The 20,502-nt window shown below is 47.4% G+C and overlaps 1 protein-coding gene across 2 annotated transcripts in view; it reads right to left on the reverse strand.

The window, feature by feature from the left end:
- Positions 1–20,502, reverse strand: part of LOC121282038 (ethanolamine kinase 1-like) — a 155,024-nt gene that overhangs the window by 109,177 nt on the left and 25,345 nt on the right. For both annotated transcript variants that reach the window (XM_041195397.1, XM_041195396.1), the window contains exons 2-5: positions 19,430–19,577; positions 14,907–15,030; positions 13,387–13,505; positions 12,362–12,558 (exon numbers count right to left, since the gene is read on the reverse strand). In XM_041195397.1, the coding sequence (XP_041051331.1) occupies positions 12,362–12,558; positions 13,387–13,505; positions 14,907–15,030; positions 19,430–19,577 (588 nt within the window). The remainder of the gene's footprint in view (positions 1–12,361; positions 12,559–13,386; positions 13,506–14,906; positions 15,031–19,429; positions 19,578–20,502) is intronic.

Genomic DNA, 20,502 nt, shown 5'->3' on the forward strand with positions numbered 1-20,502 from the left:
CTACTTGCCACGCTAACTCCTCACCCACTTACCTGCCATCCTACATCTCACCTACTTGCCACGCTAACTCCTCACCCACTTACCTGCCATCCTACATCTCACCTACTTGCCACGCTAACTCCTCACCCACTTACCTGCCACCCTACATCTCACCTACTTGCCACGCTAACTCCTCACCCACTTACCTGCCACCCTACATCTCACCTACTTGCCACGCTAACTCCTCACCCACTTACCTGCCATCCTACATCTCACCGACTTGCCACGCTAACTCCTCACCCAATTACCTGCCATCCTACATCTCACCTACTTGCCACGCTAACTCCTCACCCACTTACCTGCCACCCTACATCTCACCTACTTGCCACGCTAACTCCTCACCCACTTACCTGCCATCCTACATCTCACCTACTTGCCACGCTAACTCCTCACCCACTTACCTGCCATCCTACATCTCACCTACTTGCCACGCTAACTCCTCACCCACTTACCTGCCATCCTACATCTCACCTACTTGCCACGCTAACTCCTCACCCACTTACCTGCCATCCTACATCTCACCTACTTGTCACGCTAACTCCTCACCCACTTACCTGCCATCCTACATCTCACCTACTTGCCACGCTAACTCCTCACCCACTTACCTGCCATCCTACATCTCACCTACTTGCCACGCTAACTCCTCACCCACTTACCTGCCATCCTACATCTCACCTACTTGCCACGCTAACTCCTCACCCACTTACCTGCCATCCTACATCTCACCTACTTGCCACGCTAACTCCTCACCCACTTACCTGCCATCCTACATCTCACCTACTTGCCATGCTAACTCCTCACCCACTTACCTACCACCCTTCCCTATCACCCATTTACCTGCTGCCCTACATCCTCACTCACCCACATGCCACCATAATCTCTCACCCACTTCCCTGCCACCCTGTCCCCTCACCCACCCACCTGCCGCCTTACCCCCTAACCCACTCACCCACCATGCTACCCCCTCACCAACTTAGCTTACACATTTACCTTCTCGCTGTAGCTTCTCAAAGAGAAGACTCTCTACTTAGCGGAATACGACAGCTAGTGTCATAAAAAGGTGTAGCTTGGCTTCCCCCAACAATCCTGCACGATGAAGGAGGGATCCCAGAATAGGTACGCTTCGCATTTTTGAAGAGGCGCAGTTCAGAATTCGGGCCAGAAATGGGGAGTGGGGAGTATTCCATCACCCTCCTGACTTGTGCCTTGTAGAAGATGGACAGGCTTTGGGGAGTCAGGAGGTGAGTTAATCGTCGCATGATTCCGAGCCTCTGACCTGCTCTTGTAGCCACAGTATTTATATGGCTAGTCCAGTTCAGTTTCTGGTCAATGGTAACCCCCAGGGTGTTGATAGTAAAGGATTCAGTGATGGTAATGCCATTGAACCATATGGGGCGATGGTTCGATTCTCTCTTGTTGGAGTTGGTAATTGCCTGACACTTGTGTGACACGAATGTTACTTACCACTTGTCAGCCCAAGCCTGGATATTGTCCAGGTCTTGCTACATTTGGACATGGACTGTGTCAGCATTTGAGGAGTTGCGAATGGTGCTGAACATTGTGCAATCATCAGCGAACATCCCCACTTCTGACCTTATGATGGAAGGAAGGTCATTGATGAAGCAGCTGAAGATGGTTGGGCCTAGGACACTACCCTGAGGAACTCCTGCAATGATGTCCTGCAGCTGAGATGACTGACCTCCAACAGCCACAACCATCTTCATTTGTGCTCAGTATGACTCCAACCAGTGGAGAGTTTTCCCATGATTCCCAATGACTCCAGTTTTGCTAGGGCTCCTTGATGCCACACTCGGTCAAATGCTGCCTTGATGCCAAGCACAGTTACTCTCTCCTCACCTCTGGAGTCCAGCTCTTTTGTCCATGTTTGACCCAAGGCTGTAATGAGGTCAGGAACTGAGTGGCCCTGGCAGAACGCAAACTGAACGCCAGTGAGCAGGTTATTACTAAGCAAGTGCTGCTTGATAGCACTGTTGATGACCCCTTTCATTACTTCACTGATGATCGAGAGTAGACAGATGGGGTGGTAATTGGCTGGGTTGGATTTATCCTGTTTTTTGTGTATAGGCAATTTTCCACATTGCTGGGTAGATGCGAGTATTGTAGTTGCACTAGAACAGCTTGGCTAGGGGCACGGCAAGTTTTGGAGCACAAATCTTCAGTACTACTGCAGGAATATCATCAGGGCCCATAGCCTTTGCAGTATTCAGTGCCTTCAGCTGTTTCTTGACATAAGACCATAAGACATAGGAGCAGAAATTAGGCCATTCGGCTCATTGAGTCTGCTCTGCCATTCAATCATGGCTGATAACTTTCTCGACCCCATTCTCCTGCCTTCTCCCCGTAACCTTTGATCCCCTAACCAATCAAGACCTATCTATCTCAGTCTTAAATACACTCAATGACCTGGCCTCCACAGCCTTCTGTGGCAATGAATTCCATAGATTCACCACTCTCTGTCTAAAGAAGTTTCTCCTCATCTCTGTTCTAAAAGGTCTTCCCTTTACTCTGAGGCTGTGCCCTCAGGTCCTAGTCTCTCCTACTAATGGGAACATCTTCCCCACGTCCACTCGATCCAGGCCTTTCAGTATTCTGTAAGTGTCAATCAGATCCCCCCTCATCCTTCTAAACTCCATCGAGTACAGACCCAGAGTCCTCAAACATTCCTCATATGTTAAGCCTTTCATTCTCGTGAACCTCCTCTGGACCCTCTCCAGAGTCAGAACATCCTTCCTGAGATACGGGGCCCAAAATTGCTCACAATATTCTAAATGGGGTCTGAAGAGAGCCTTATAAAGCCTCAGCAGCACATCCCTGCTTTTAGATTCTAGTCCTCTCGAAATAAATGCCAACATTGCATTTGCCTTCCTGACTACTGACTCAACCTGCAAGTTAACCTTAAGAGAATCCTGGACTAGGACTCCCAAGTCCCTTTGTACTCCAGATTTCTGAAATCTCTCCCCATTTAGAAAATAGTCCAAGCCTCTATTCTTCCTACCAAAGTGCGTGACCTCACACTTCTCCACGTTGTATTCCATCTGCCACTTCTTTGTCCATTCTCCTAACCTGTCCAAATCCTTCTGCAGCCTCCCCACCTCCTCAATACTACCTGTCCCTCCACCTATCTTTGTATCATCTGCAAACTTAGCCAGGATGCCCTCAGTTCCTTCATCTAGATCATTAATGTATAAAGTGAAAAGTTGTGGTCCCAACACTGACCCCTGCAGAACTCCACTAGTCACCGGCCGCCATCCTGAGAAGGACCCCCTTATCCCCACTCTCTGCCTCCTGCCAGACAGTCAATCTTCTATCCATGCTAGTACCTTGCCTCTAACACCATGGGCTCTTATCTTACTGAGCAGCCTCCTGTGCGGCACATTGTCAAAGGCCTTCTGGAAGTCCAAGTAGATAACATCCATTGGCTCTCCTTTGTCCAACTTACTCATTACCTCCTCAAAGAATTCTAACAGATTTGTCAGACATGACCTCCCCTTGATGAAACCATGCTGACTTTGCCCTATTTTACCAAGCACTTCCAAGTATTCTGAAATCTAAAATCTTACCAACGACCGAGGTCAGGCTAATTGGCCTGTAATTTCCTGTCTTTTTCCTCACTCCCTTCTTAAACAGGGGGGTTACGTAAGCAATTTTCCAGTCCTCTGGGACCCTCCCTGACTCCAGTGATTCCTGAAAGATCACCACTAACACCTCCACTATCTCTTCAGCTATCGCCTTCAGAACTCTGGGATATAATCCATCTGGCCCAGGTGATTTATCCACCTTCAGTCCTTTCAGTTTTCCTAGCACCTTCTCCTTGGTAATGGCCACCATACTCACCTCTGCCCCCCGACTCTCTTGAACTTTGGGGATGTCACTCGTGTCTTCCACTGTGAAGACTGACGCAAAGTACCTATTCAGTTCCTTCGCCATTTCTTTGTTCTCCACTACTACTTCTCCAGCGTCATTTTCCAACGGCCCAATGTCCACTTTTGCCTCTCTCTTACCCATTATATATCTAAAAAAACTCTTGCAATCTTCTTTTATATTACTGGCTAGTTTACCCTCATATTTAACCTTCTCCCTCCTTATTTCTTTTTTAGTTATCCTCTGTTGGTGTTTGTAGGCTTCCCAATCCCCTGGTTTCCCACTGCTCTTTGCCGCATTGTATGCTTTCTCTTTAGCTTTTATGCTGTCCCTGACTTCCCTTGTCAGCCATGGTTGCCTCGTCCTGCCTTTAGTATGCTTCTTTTTCCTAGGGATGAATTTTTGCTGTGTCTCCCAAATTACTCCCAGAAACTCATGCCTTTCCTGCTAGGCTCATCCCCCAGTCAATTCTGGCCAGCTCCTCCCTCATGCCTCTGTAGTTGCCTTTATTCAACTGTAATACCGTTACATCTGATTCCAGCTTTTTCCTCTCAAATTGCAGGGTAAATTCTATCATATTATGGTCACTTCCTCCTAAGGGTTCCTTCACCTTAAGCTCCCTTATCAAATCTGCCTCATTACACATCACTAAATCTAGAATTGCCTGTTCCCTAGTGGCTCCACCACAAGCTGCTCCAAAAAGCCATCTCGTAGACATTCCCCAAATTCCTTTTCTTGGGATCCACTATCAACCTGATTTTCCCAGTCTACCTGCATATTGAAATCCCCCATGATCACTGTAACCTTGCCTTTCTTACACGCCTTTTCTATCTCCTGGTGTATCTTGTGCCCCACATCCTGACTACTGTTCGGAGGCCTGTGCATAACTCCCATTATGGTTTTTATACCTTTGCGGTTCCTCAAATCTACCCACACAGATTCTACATCATCTGACCCTACGTCATTTCTTGCTATCGATTTAATTTAATTTCTTACTAACAAAGCAACCCCACCCCCTCTGCCAACCTGCCTATCTTTTCGATAGGATGTATATCCTTGGATATTTAGCTCCCAGTCCTGATCCCCTTGCAGCCATGTATCCATAATGCTCACCACAGAATACCTGCCAATTTCAATCGTCCCCTTTCTCTTTGTCATCCCTTTATCTGATGTGCTTGAAGTTAGATTCCTAGCCCTTTCCAAACACTCTGTCCTATTTTGTGTTCTGGAGACTTTAATAGCCTCTCCTGGGCTCTCCTTTCTTTTCAGTTTTTTCATAATTTTCCATGAAGTTAAATCCACCTCCCCACATGCTAACCTGCTGCTTTGTTTCCCATTAGTCATACTTCTTGGAGTTTTACCCTCCCCCCCCCACCCCCACTTTCTAGTTTAAAGTCCTGTTGACCACCCTATTTACCCTTTTCTCTAAAACATTGGTCCCGATCGTTTCAGGTGGAGACCATCCCAATGGTACAGATCCCTCCTGTTCCAATACTGATGCCAGTGCCCCACAAAATGGAGCCACTCTTTTCCACACCACTCCTTTAGCCACTTGTTTACTTCCCTTATTCTCGCGTCCCTATGCCAATTTGCACGTAGCTCGGGTAGTAATCTGGAGATTATAGCCCTTGAGGACCTGTTCTTTAATTTAGTTCCTAGTTCCTGATAATCCCCAAACAGGTCCTCTTTCCTAGTCTCATCTATGCTATTTGTCCCAACGTGGACCACAATAACTGGATCCTCCCCCTTCCTCTCCAATATCCTTTCAAGCCGGTCAGAGATGTCCCTCACCTTGGCACCGGGCAGGCAACATACCATGTGGGACTCTCCATCCTGCTTACAAAGGAAGCTATCAATTCCCCTAACTATAGAATCCCCTACAACTACCACTTGTCTTTTTGCTCTCCCCTCTTGAATGGCCTCCTGTGCCACGGTGCCGTGGTCAGCTGGCTCATCTTCCCTACAGCCCTCTTCCTCATCCACACAGGGAGCAAGTACCTCGTACCTCTTGGACAAGGTCAAGAGCTGAGATTCCTCTGTTCCTGAACACAGGATGCCTCACTTGCAGTCACACTCTGCTGACCCTGACCACTGACTGGAGTTGAGGTACTTAATCTACCGGGTGTGACTGCCTCCTGATACATCACATGGAGTGAATGGAATTGGCTGAAGACTGGCATCTGTGATGTTAGGGACCTCCGGAGGAGGCCGAGATGCATCATCCACTTGGCACTTCTGGCTGAAGATTGTACCAAATGCTTCAGCCTTACGTTTTGCACTGATGTGCTGGGCTCCTCCATCATTGAGGATGGGGATATTTGTGGAGCCTCCTCCTCCAGTGACTTGTTTAATTGTCCACCACCATTCATGACTGGATGTGGCAGGACTGCAGGGCTTAGATCTGATCCATTGATTGTTGGATCACTTAGCCCTGTCTATCTCTTGCTGCTTATGCTGTTTAGCACACAAGTAGTCCTGTGTTATAGCTTCACTAGACTGAAACCTCATTTTTGGTGCTGCTCCTGGCATACCCTCCTACACTCTTCATTGAACCAGGGTTGATCCCCTGGCTTGATGGTAATGGCAGAGTGGGGGATTTGCTGGGTCATGAGGTTACAGATTGTGGTTGTATACAATTCTGCTGCTGCTGATGGCCCACAGTGCCTCATGGGTGCCCATTCTTGAGTTGCTAGATCTGTTTGAAATCTATCCCATTTAACATTGTGATAGTGCCACACAACACGATGGAGGGTATCCTCGATGTGAAGGCAGGACATCGTCTCAACTGTGCAGTGGTCACTCCTACCAATACTGTCATGAACATATGCATCTATGGCAGGCAGGTTGGTGAGGATGAGTTCAAGTATGGCCCAGTTTAGCAACTATGTCATTTAGGACTCATCCAGCTTGGTCAGTAGTGGGGCTACCGAGCCACTCTTGGTGATGTACATTGAAGTCTCCCACCCAGAGTACATTCTGCACCCTTGCCACCCTCAGTGCTTCCTCCAAGTGGTGTTCAACATGGAGGAGCACTGATTCATCAGCTGAGGGAGGGCGGGACGTGGTAATCAGCAGGAGGTTTCCTTGCCCATGTTTGGCCATGAGGGGGCCAGAGTTGATATTGAGGAGTCCTAGGGCAACACACTCCCAACCGTATACCACTGTGCCGCCACTTTTGCTGGGTCTGTCCTGTGGGTGGGACAGGACACACACACACAGGGATGGTGATAGGTGGTGTCTGGGACATTATCTGTAAGATATGATTCCATGAGGGTGACTATGTCAGGCTGTTGCTTGACTACTCTGTGAGACAGCTCTCCCAAATTTGGCACTAGCCCCCGAATGTTAGTCAGGAGGACTTTGCAGGATCGATGGGGCTGTGATTGCCATTGTTGTTTCCGGTGCCTAGGCCGATGTCCATCAAGTTTCATTCCTTTTTCGTGATTTTGTACTGGTTTGATACAACTGTTGCTCAGCCATTTCAGAGGGCATTTTAAGAGTCAACCACATTTCTGTGGGTCTGGAGTCACATGTAGGCCAGACCAGGTGAGGACAACAGATTTCTTTCCCTCAAGGGCATTAGTGAACCAAATGGGTTTTTATAACAATCAACAATAGTTTCAGCATCAGACTTTTAATTTCATATTTTTATTGAATTCAAATTCCTCCATCTGCCATGGCGGGATTTGAACCCAGGTTCCCAGAGCATTCCCCTGGGTCTCTGGTTTACTAGTGCAGCAACAATACCATCATCTCCCCACAAAGCTACTGCTACTTGGCAGAATATTTCTCATTTCACTTGGAGTGGCCACAAGGATAGTTAGCTAGACAGTTAGATACTTACTGAAATGGACAGTTTCCAATACTGTATCTAGGATTTCCAACTCGGGTTGGATGTATCCCTGGAGCAGGTCAGAGGATGGAAATTCTGTGGTGAGTAACTCACTTCCTGACTCCCCAAAGCCTGTCCGTCATCCAAAAGGTACAAGTCAGGAGGTGGAATACTCTCCACTTCGTTGGGATGGTTTCAGTTCCAACAACACTCAAGAAGATCATCACAATCCAATATCAAACAGCCCACTTGATTGGCACCCCATCCACCACCTTCAACATTCACTCCCTCCACCACTGACACACAGTGGCAGCAGGGTGTACCATAGACAAGAAATGCACTGCAGCAACTGTCCGAGGCTCCTTCAACAGTACCTTTCAAACTCACAAACTCTTATCATCTAACAGGACAATGGCAGCAGATACATGGGAACTCCAACCTCTGAAAATTCCCACCAAGTCACTCACCATCTTGCCTTGGAAATTTGTCAACCGTTCCTTCATTGTTGCTGGGTCAAAACCCTGGAACTCCCTTCCTAACAGCACTGTGGCAGTAAGTATTGGTCTTACCAGCAACACTCTCATCCCATGAACGAGCCACAATAGAACACGGCTCCCACTTCCAATTGCCCCACCCAGCACAACAGCCACCGATCTCACCTAACAAGTCCAATTTCACAGTACAGCACTGTGTCACTCTCATTGAAAAGCAAACAATCCATCATTGGCTCATTGAATGATTCCTGACTGTCAAACAACCTTTTGCCTAATCTCCAATATTTTTCCAACTAACCAGCACTATTGTTCCAAAAGAATAAAAAATGTGCTTAATTATTTTAATGCCCCCTCTGATCTTACTCCCAGGTTCCGCAGAGCAGTGTCTCCAAAATTCATCTTTCACTCCCGAAGATTCTAAGTCAATCCTCGAGCGTTAGCAACCTGAACTATTGCACGTGTGACCTTTAAAAGATGAGAGGGCATATTGTTCAGGGAGATTAGAAGGAGCCTTGGACAGCCACAGGCTGTTCTGTTACTGACCTTGGAGACTCTGCTGTTGGTTCTGTGTAACAGGAATGGAAAAATGTTCTGTCCGCCAGCAGTTTCAGCTGGAAGCCTCCTGTTCACAGTGTTTAGTGGATCTGCTGATTTGCTTCATATATAGTTTATTAAAAATAGAGCAAATCTCTGATCTAAAAGTCATAAAGCTCATTTAGTCCCATGTCCATCTTACATTGTTTCCCTGTCATCCTGCCTTCCTCTCAAACTCACTTGTTTTCCAGTTGACTACTCTTTGTTCCTGTTAAGCCATCTCTCTGTTACTGCAGCTTCTGTTTGTATACTGTTCGTCCCTGTTACCCAATAGGTTTGACAAACTGTATCTTCTCTCTGTTACTCATTTGCATTGTATTCCCCCTCCTTATTACCCTATTACCCCCTCTCTTTAACACAATCTGTTACCCCATTTCCATATTATTTAACCTCTCTGATACACAATTGCTCTTTTAACCTTATTTTCCCTTTGGCTCATTTCCCCCATATCAAATTTACCTTTCATCCCATCTCCCTATTACTTCATTTCTAACTATTATTCCATCCCTGCTACTTCATCTCCCTGTCATTCAATCTCTCATAGCAACATCTTCCTAGTTACTCTGCTGTTGAGCCCCTTCCCTCTCATATCCCAATTTACCACTGTCCCATCGCCCCATTACCCAAACTCTCCGGTGTCCCATCTCCCCATCACCTTGCCCCTACATCTCACCAACTCTCACCCCACCCCCTGCTCCCATCACTACCACAGCCCTCTTTCCCCCACTTCCATCTCACTTCACAGCCTATTAATTAATTTTGGAAACACTGTTTTTTGAAGGAAAATGCAGCATCTAAATTTCTCTCAGTAGGGTCTACAAAGTGCAACAAGAGGAATGATCATATTCAGGAGCCTACAGCAAACAGAGAGAAAGAGAGTAGAGAGAGAGAGAGATAGAAAATTTCAACCTTTCAGTCTGAGTTGGGTTGGAAACTATTCATGGAACTTACTAAAATTATGAGGTAGCTGTTCACCTGGAATGTTCTTCTTTAATCCGTGCTCGTTGCTATGGTTCCCTGTATGACTGCCCCACTGGTGATTTTACACCTCTGAGCTCTCCTTTCACAAATCAACTTTAATCACCTCAGATACCTCAAGAAACTATGATAGGTTTAACATTCTATGCCTTTGAATAAGCCACCATCATTTAACCTCCCCTTGAAGCTGTCTCTTTAAGTGACTTCCTCATTGTCTAAGGGTTGCTTCATTATAGGCAGAGTTTTTAGCGGAGCTGGTGGTGGCATATTGTCACTGGACTTGTATTCAGAGACAAAAAAAACCCAAACCTCCCTGTCGCTTGCCATTTTAACACTCCACCCTGCTCTCCTGCCCACATGTCTGTCTTCGGCTTGCTGCATTGTTCCAGTGAAGCCCAACGCAAACTGGAGGAACAACACCTCATCTTCCGACTAGGCACTTTACAGCCTTCCGGACTGAATATTGAATTCAACAACTTTAGGTCATGAGCTCCCTCCCCCATCCCCACCCCCTGTCTGTTTCCCCCTTCCTTTTTTTTTCCAATAAATTATAAAGATTTTCCTTTTCCCACCTATTTCCATTATAAAAAAAACCCCCCACTAGAGCTATACCTTGAGTGCCTTACCATCCATTCTTAATTAGCACATTCGTTTAGATAATATCATCAACTTTAACTTTAACACCCATGTGTTCTATTGTACTATTGTCGTTGACATCATTTGATGATCTGCTTCTATCACTGCTTGTTTGTCCCTACAACCACACCCCCCCCCACCCCTCTCTCTCTCTATCTCTCCGCCCCCCACACACACACCTTAAACCAGCTTATATTTCAACTCTTTCTTGGACTCGAACTCAAGTTCTGTCGAAGGGTCATGAGGACTCGAAACGTCAACTCTTTTCTTCTCCGCCGGTGCTGCCAGACCTGCTGAGTTTTTCCAGGTAATTCTGTTTTTGTTTTGTATTCAGAGACTCTGAGTAATTCTCTGGGGACCTGGGTTCAAATCCCACCACAGCAGATGGTGAAATTTGAATTCAATAAAAATCTGGAATTAAAAGTCTAATGTTGACCACGAAACCATTGTCAATTGTTGTAAAAACCCACCTGGTTCACTAATGTCCTTGAGGGAAGGAAATCTGCTGTCCTTACCTGATCTGGCCTACATGTGACTCCAGACCCACAGCAATGTGTGGTTGACTCTTAAATACTCCCTGAACAAGGGCAATTAGGGATGGGCAATAAATGTTGGCCTAGCCAGTGATGCCCACATCCAATGAATTTTAAAAAAAGAATTTTTAGGTTGGCATGCAGATGCCCTCTTGACCCAATCGGACGGTGAAATGACATCAGGCGAGCGTCCCGATGTTCATCCCTCACTTACATCAGCACCCACCCTCCTCCTGCCACCTCCCCCCCCCCTCCCCCCACCCCAGCAGCGCTGAGCATTTCAGCGTGCGGTCCACACTGGCTAGCCAATAGCGGTCAGGGGGGCCGATAGTGGACAGCGGTCCATTCCCCGGCTGCTCCCAGGCCCACCGATTGTGCCCACACGCCAACCTAAAAATCCCGCCCCCTGCCCCGTGCCACAATTTCGCAACAGGACCAAGATGAGGAGGCAGGCCCCAGTAGCTGCTTGAGCTCAAACCCACGCTGTTGATGCTATTCTGCACCAACTGAGCTAACCAACCTCTGCCCTTGAAGCCATGTTCCTGTTAATTAATTACTCTTTTTATATCCCAGGCGCCCTAATCTCAGCTACCAGCTTGACCCAGTTTGCAACACGCTTCCTTGGAGGTGTTGCCTGGTGACACTCGTGCCTCTGAGTTGGAAGATTATGCGTTCAAGTACCACTCTAGCAGGGACACAAAACTCCAACCTGACGCAGAAGTGCAGAGCTGAGGGAGTGCTGCACCCTCAGAGGCGTTACCTTTCAGGTGAGCCATCAAATTGAGGCCCCACGGTCTTTCTCATGCAACTGGGCCTAAAGATCCATGGCACTATTTTGAAAAAGAGTTTGGGGGGGGGGGGGGGGGCGGGTACATCTACTGTCCTAGTCAACATCTATCGCTTAATCAACACCATAAAAACAGATTACCTGGTGCTTAACACATTGTGACGGTGGGAGCTTGCTGTGTGCAAATTGGCTGCTGCATTTCCTACGTTACAACAGTGGCTATACTCCAAAAATGACTTCATTGGCTGTGAAGCGCTTTGGGGTGTTTGGGGGTTGCAAGTCCTGCTGTGGATTCTCGAAGTTCGAAGGAGCTGGAAGGGCTTGATTGGTAAGGGGATCAAAGGTTACGGGGAGAAGGTGGGAGAATAGGGTTGAGAAACTTATCAGCCATGATTGAATGGCAGAGCAGACTCGATGGGCCGAATGGCCTAATTTCTGCTCCTATGTCTTATGGTCTTATGGCCCCAGGTCTCCTGCCCTGTCTATTCAATCTCCCTGTCTCTCTCACTTACCTCCTGCTCTATAGGTTATATATTATCTATATATATATATATACATACATAGATTATATGTCGGATGTACCCACCTGTTGTAATAAACAGAAAAGACATCGTTGCTGAGAACATGTTGATCCAGGATTCGCTCAAACACGGGTTTGATGTTGTCAATGGAAATAGCCTGGAACCCCATTCCCAGGACCCCATCGAACTTGGCAAAGATGAAAGGGTAAGCTGGCAAGGAGGTAGCCTCGGCAAAAACCTGGATAACTGGGATATTGGCCACCTACCGGAATAAAAGGTCATGCTTTATAAATCACATCGCACTCACTGGGACCAATCAAAGCCAGTTCCAGTACCCCAGTGTAGGGGGGGGAGGGGGGGGGGGGGGGTGGGGGGCGGGGGGGTGGGTGGGGGGGGGGTGGGTGTGTGTGTGTGTGTGTGTGTGGATGGTCCCGGACAAACAGGGTGGGCCAATTGGGTGACAGGAGGTGGATGGCAGTCTGGGTGAGTTCATTACTTGTGTCGTAAAGTATTCAAATCACCATTATTGGAAACACATGAAACATTCAAGATTCTGAGGGGGCTTGTCAGGGTAGATGCTTGGCAGGATATTTCTGCTCATGGGGGAGCATCGAAAGTTTCAGATTAAGGGGTCTCCCCGTTTAAGACAGGGGTGTGGAGGAATCCCCTCACTCAGAGGGTCATTAATCTTTGGAATTCCCTTCCACAGAGAGCAGCGGAGTCTGGGCCCTTGAATATATTCAAGGCTGAGTTGGACAGATTTTTGATCGGTGAGGGAGTCAAGGGTTATGGAGGTCTGGCAGGCAAGTGGAGTTAAGACCACAATCAGGTCAGCCAGGACCTTAGTAAATGATGGAGCAGGCTTGAAGGGCTGAATGGCCAACTCCTATTTCTGAAGTTCTTATGTTCTTATTTGCATATTAAAGGAGCTTCTTAAAAGGCATAGGCCCCTGTCACATCACTTTGTCGTTAATTAATAAAGGAGGGGTACATTAAGAAGCACCTGCTGAATGAACGGGACCTGGAAACAATACACAAGAAATAATGTTTGTGCTGATGCATGAACAGGATTTCATCACCTATTTCTCACCATTACAATGTCTTGACTGAGGATTCCCTTCACATTGCCAGACCCATATTGAATGGCAAATCCTTGTCCGTTGGCTTCATATGTCCTCGAGGTGGAGGAGTCATATCTGTTATGGGAAACTGCAAGGAGACAAAACAAGGTATAAACTAAGTGTGAGGTGATGCATTTTGGGAGGACTAACACAGCAAGGGAATACACAATGAATGGTAGGACCCTAGGAAGTACAGAGGATCAGAGGGACCTTGGTGTACATGTCCATAGATCCCTGAAGGCAGCAACACAGGTAGATAAGGTGGTTAAGAAGGCATATGGGATACTAGCCTTTATTAACCGAGGCATAGAATATAAGAGCAGGGAGGTTATGTTGGAACTGCATAAAACGCTAGTTAGGCCACAACTGGAGTACTGTGTGCAGTTCTGGTCACCACAATATAGGAAGGATGTGATTGCACTGGAGAGGGGGCAGAGGAGATTCACCAGGATGTTGCCTGGGCTGGAGCATTTCAGCTATGAAGAGAGACTAGATAGGCTTAGGGTTGCTTTCCTTAGAGCAAAGAAGGCTGAGGGTGGACCTGATAGAGGTATACAAAATTATGAGGGGCATGGATAGAGCAGATAGGATGAAATTTTTCCCCTTGGCGGAGGTGTCAAAAACCAGGGGCCATAGATTTAAGGTAAGGGGCAGGAGGTTTAGAAGGGATTTGAGGAGGGATTTTTTTTCACCCAGAGGGTGTTGGAATCTGGATCAGACTGCCTGGTAGAGGCAGGAACACTCACAACATTTAAGGACACTTGAAATGCCATAGCATACAGGGCTATGGGCTAAGTGCTGGATTAGAATAGGTAGGTGCTTGATGGTTGGCATGGACATGATGGGCCGAAGGGCCTGTTTCTGTGCTGTATAACTCTATGACCATTTAACTTCAGGCAATTTAACCATGTTCATCGATACATCGCAATTTAATCCTGACCTATAGCGCCATCAAGTGGCAAATCAACTTCTGTATTAAACCTAAAAAGAATGATGTACTTAATTTTTTATTATCTTGTTCAATTCTATTCCTTGCCATATCATTAATTTTATATCTCCTCTTTCCTTTTGCTTTTCCACTGTTTTATGTTTTGCACTTGTTTTCTCTAATCTTAAAAATTTTTTTTGATCCAGATCTTGAACTTTTCTCACATTTTCTCCTTGATTGTTGTTCCTTGAGCATTTCATCTCCACCCAGCCTCTGGCTGAATCTGCAGCCACTTCCAGACCTGACGATCATTTCAAGGGGTCTTGCAGGGGGAGGGGTCGAGGGAGGGGAGGGTGGAGATTGATGATTGTGTCAGGTTTTACAGGCACGTCAGGAGTTCTATTCAGAGACTCTCCAGAAGGGCAGTGATAGGTTCAAACAAATCTGACCAGTTATGGGGGGAAGTAGTGAGATGGTCACCCCACTTATTGAGGAATGCCCACTGAACTGCGAGGTTGAGCTTATCTGCAGCTACCTTACATTAACCGAGAGGACACTTACAACAAGCAGTGTAGATTGGTGAACAGTTAGCTGACGGTATCCAGAGATTGGCTGACCCTGTGTCGAAGATGACTTTGAAGTTCTGTGGGGGTGTCCCGATACTGATCTCCCCAAAGTATTGGGTCTGGAAAGGGCGACACAACAATGACAAAGACTCAGGACATCTCAAAGCCCATTTATAGCAAATGAAGTACTTTTGAAATGCCATCACCGCAGGGAAAAGTTATGTTATAATGTCCAAGCAATCTGTTTTATTGTGATGTTGATCAAGGAATAAATATTGACTCAGGGCTTCGGGGAAAACTCCTTTGCTCTTCTTTGAACTAGTGCCACAGAATCCTTTGGCCTTCACCTGAGAGGACAGACAGATCCTCACTTTAAAGAATTAGCTGAAAGAAGACACGTCCAGCCATCCTTAGGGTGTCGGCCTAGGTCATGTGCCCAAGTCTCTGGCGTAGGGCATGAACCCACAACCTTCTGACTGAGACGGAAGGGTGCTAGATATGGGGGTGGGGGTGGGGGTGGGGCACAGTGTTTATGTTACAGGGTTAGTAATTCAGAGACCTGGAGCTCACAGCACGAGCTCAAAACATACTATGGAAGCTGGGAAATTTACATTCTGTGAACAAATCAATCTGGAATTAAAAAAACTAGCATTAGCAATGATGTCAATGAAACTAGTGGATTGTTGTGAAAATCTATCTCGTTCACTAATGTCCTTCAGGGAAGGAAATCTGTCATCCTTACTTGGTCTGGCCTACATGTGACTCCAGACCCACAGCAATGTGGGTAGATGCTTAACTGCCCTCTGAAATGGTGCAGCAAGCCACTTGGTTGTTAAGAAGCTGGCTCTTCACCGCCTTCTCACTCAAGGGCAATTAAGGATGGTTAATAAATGCTGGCTTTTGCCAGTGACCTCACCTCCTGTGAATGAATAGGAAAACAAGATACCCACTCACATTGTAGTAACAGACAGCCAGGTGCTGCCTGGGTTATCAGAAAGAGTCAATGTCACACTCAGTCAACCAGCTCCAAGCACGACTTCCAGATCCGGAGGTGGGTTGGGTCACTCCATCCCATTGCCAATGCCAATCCTGGTTTTACATCGTGGGTAAATGAGTTTGTTGGCCAACCAAACTCTAACTGCACGCCTTCCTATGTTCTCTGCAATTGCTGCTCGCAATCAATAATGGGGAGAGACTGATTTAAGAATAACCAGTGATGGTTTATTGAATCAGAGGCCAGAGCACCAGATCATATGTGCTCACTCAGAAACCTCCAAAACTAGACTTACAGTTCCCATTTGCCCCCTCTGTACAGTGATTTGTCAGTGTTGTCACATGATCAGTACACTTGCATTCTCTTAAAGAGACAGGGTACCTCACTCTACTACATCCCTCCTCCTTTACTTAAAAGTGCAGCTAACAAACTTAAAACACATTAACTATTTGCACAATAACTATTTACAGGTCAAGTCCCTTGGGTGGCCTTTTTTGACAGGTTGAACGTCGTAGCCCAACAGCCTCGGCTGGTGTCTCCGACACCTCCTTTTCAGGGGCCAGCTGCCCACTAGGTCCCTCTGTGGGCACTGGCAGGCTGGACTCTCCAACTCCCTCAGGCTCCACAGGCCCCACTAACACTTCCAAGTCATGTGACCTTCCCTCTACCTGCGGGCTTAGCGTTCTTTGGTGGAGATGATTCATGTGTCATCGAATTACTTGGCCATTTACCAACATACTATAGGAGAGGGGTCCAGTTACGGCGCTGACCTCACCTAACAACCAACTTAGCCCGTCGCCAAAGGTCTTTCCGAGGACCACATTTCCTTTGGCGCCCATGACCACCGTGACTGGTGTTCTGCACCTCTTGGCTTTTCTCCACCCTTCCCTCTAAATTCAGCCGGATCAGGGTCAGGCGGGTGTGAAGACATCTCTTCACGAGGACTCCTGCCAGGGCAATACCGGTCATTGCGTGCGGAGAGGGCCGGTACGCGAGTAAGAACCAGGACAATCTTGCACTGATGGAGTCCCCTTCCACCTTTTTCATCCCAGCTTTAAACGTTTGGACTGCTCGCTCAGCCATGCCACTGGACGCTGGGTGGTGGGGGAGGTTCTGATCTGGGTAATGTCGCTCAGGGTTATGAGTTTGTTGAACTCCGCACTGGTAAATGCTGTCCCATTGTCAGAAACAAGGACCTCCGGCTAACCACGTATGTGGCAAAACTCTGTCGCAACCGATCTATAGTAGCAGCCGATGTGGGTGACCAGACTTCATAGTGGGAGTCAATCAGCAAAAGGAACATTGTACCCAAGAAGAGTCCCACGTAATCAATGTGGAGATGCGCCCATGGCTGAACCGGCCATACCCACGGGCGCAATGGAGTTGGGGGGGTTGTGGGGGGAGGTTGCTTTTGCACCTGTGGGCATTGGGGACGGCTCTTGACCAGTGTTTCAATGTCCAAGTCCACACCTGGCCACCACACATAGCTGCAAGCGATCATCTTCATGCTGCTAATGCCTGGGTGGGCACTATATAGCTCTGCTAATAACAGCCTTTGCCCACCTCGGGGGCACGACGACCCTCGCTCCCCGTAGCAATAGGCTGTCCTGACAGAATAGCTCATACTCGCGATCATCATAGAGTTTCACATCCCCAGAGTCAGATCCACCAGACCATACCGTACAAGACCTTCTCACGGACGTTTGACAGTAGTGGGTGTCCCGGCTTGTCCACTCCCAAATTTGCCTGGTTTGAACAGAGGAGGCGTCCAGGAAATTCAGCGCTAAAATGAATTCCTGGGAATTGGGGGTTCCCGGTTGTTGGCTGGCAGGGAAATGTGGCTTGGCGCGTTGGCACGTGCGATTTGAGTACCTGGTCGATGAACAGAAGTGTATCTATAGGCCGCTAATATGAGCGCCCATCTCTGTACGTGAGCCAATGCGATGGGGGTTATTGACTTGTCTTCCCCAAATAACCCCAGCAGGGGCTTATGATCAGGGACGATATGGAAATGGTGACGGTGGACATATTGGTGAAATTTACGGGCGCCGAACACAATAGACAATCCCTCTTTTTCAATGTGGGAACGCCGCTGCTCTGTGACACCGAGCGTGCGAGATGTACAACCGATGGGTCTCTCTGATCCACCCACCATCCTTTGCGAAAGAACAGCCCCTACCTCATAATGGGGTGGGTCGCATGGTAAAATTAATTCCTTTCTGAAGTCAAAGTGGACCAACAGGGCCGACGATCTCAACAGACACTCGGCTTTCAGGAAGGCGTCCTGCCAACTCCGTTTTTGGTTCTTCTTAAGCAGGCCGTACGATGGGGCCAGGACGGGCGAAAGATTCAGGAGGAATCGGCCATAGTAGCTTAACGGGCCTAAGAAGGCCTTAAGCTCAGTGGTACTTCTTGGGGAAGGGGCCTCATGAATTGCCTGGACTTCCTCTTCCACAGGGTGCAGGCCCTGCGCATCAACCTTGTGGACCAAGTAAATTATCTCTCTGGCTTCAAATTAGTACTTTTCCTTCTTTAAGCATAACCCCCCCACCACCCCCCACCCCCCCCCCACCCTAGGCTTGGGCGAGTCATTTGAGCACCTCATCCAGATTTCCTAAGTGCTCGTCATCGGTTAGTCCAGTGGCCAGAACGTCGTCCAGGTAAACACGGGGTAAACCTTGAAACAGGTTTTCCATAGCCCTCTGAAAAATAGCAAGATCCCTGAGTGTGAGTCCACAAGATGGGATGGGCAAAGCATTGGGAAAAGCATCTGTACTTATGTTATAAAATAGGCAGCAATTAGAGCAGGAAGCAGTACTGTAGTTCAATGTTGGTTTTAAAAAGCCCTGTACAAACACAATCGCGCAAAGAGTGCGAAACTCAGCAGAGAAAAGCCGACGGCTGCGCAGGCGGTTAAAAAAAAAAACACAGTGCCTGCTCTTAAAGCAACAATACATTTAAAAGGGTAAATACATGAAAAATAGCTACGGACAGAAAATTATAAGAGACCCCCCAGAGAGACGGTGACTCTGCCGTGAGCCAAACACCTCGATTCCTCATTCCCTGGAAAGCAGCACCCTTTGTAGTCGTTCTCAGTGCCGCAGTTGGGGTGTGTTGATCCACTCGACCCCATTTCCGATGACTGGTCTCAGTGTGTCGAACGCCGAGCGTTCGTTTTTTACCGCTAACGACATAGAATGGGAGCCGGAGGCCATTCTAACAAGGAGAGCTGTTTATTAACTTTAGTCAGGAAGGCAACACCTTAAAAGCTGCAACACTGCTACTCAACTGCCAACAATAGTGAAAAACAGGACAGAGGCGCCATATGGATTTCTGCTTATTTTCCTGTTTCCAATTCTTGGCTCTTTAAGTTAGAGACATAATTAAATAATTATTTTTTAAAAATTGATGGTGAGAAAAATTGGGTCTGATTGTTTAAGGGAGGGAGCCACCCGATCGGTGGGCCACAGGTTACAGACCCCTGCCCTAGGAATGAAGTTTGGACAGGAGGACCACACACTTACATCCAGGTAGTTGGTGAGAATCGTCGGTGCTGTTCCATTGCCCACATCTGCCTGAAAACCTTTATTCACCTCCGGAAAGACGTCCGACAGTTTCAATCCCAATTGCCGCAGTGATTGGCGAATGGATGACATTTTGTAGAGAGGGATCCTTTGGAGACACGAATGTTTTAGAATGATTGTAGAGCAATAGCATAACCCTCTGCTAATTATCAATGAACAAGCACAGGCCATTCAGCCCATCAGTTGCAGTGCTTCCACAGACCAGGTACAATCCATCCCATTATCAACAACAACTTGTTCTTACGTAGCGCCTGTAAGAATATGCTTAAGGGGGCAAGGGATCAAGTTTGGGAAGGTGTGATAAATTGAATCGAGAAGACCAAGGAAGGAGACCAAGGTAGGTATAAGCAAAATTATGATCAGCAGGAAAGGACAGAATGCACCAACCTAAGGGCGGGGTTTTCTGGCCCACCAAAATCATCCGGTCCCGCCAAATGCCAATGGATCCTTTGGCTGGGCTCCCGAATCTCCCACGGCAGGCCCTGCCATAACAGGACCAAAAAATCCCAGCCTAAGAGTGTACCAGCAGATAAGACTAGAGGTTAAAAAAAGAACAGAACTGAAGGCTTTGTATCTGAATGCACGTAGCATTCGTAACCAAACAGATGAATTGACAGGGCAAATAGAAATGAATATGCATGATCTGATAGCCATTACAGAGACATGGCTGCAAGCTGACAAAGACTGGGACATGAATATTCAAGGCTACATAGAAACATAGAAACTAGGAGCAGGAGGAGGCCATTCGGCCCTTCGAGCCTGCTCCGCCATTCATTATGATCATAGCTGATCATCCAACTCAATAACCTGCTCCTGCTTTCTCCCCATAGCCTTTGATCCCTTTCACCCCAAGAGCTATATCTAACTCCTTCTTGAAAACATACCATGTTTTGGTCTCAACTACTTTCTGTGGTAGCAAATTCCACAGGCTCACCACTCTCTGGGTGAAGAAATTTCTCCTCATCTCAGTCCTAAATGGTCTACCCCGTATCCTCAGACTGTGACCACTGGTT

This window comes from Carcharodon carcharias, chromosome 9, assembly GCF_017639515.1.
Source record: "Carcharodon carcharias isolate sCarCar2 chromosome 9, sCarCar2.pri, whole genome shotgun sequence".
In the NCBI taxonomy this organism is placed as follows: domain Eukaryota; kingdom Metazoa; phylum Chordata; class Chondrichthyes; order Lamniformes; family Lamnidae; genus Carcharodon; species Carcharodon carcharias.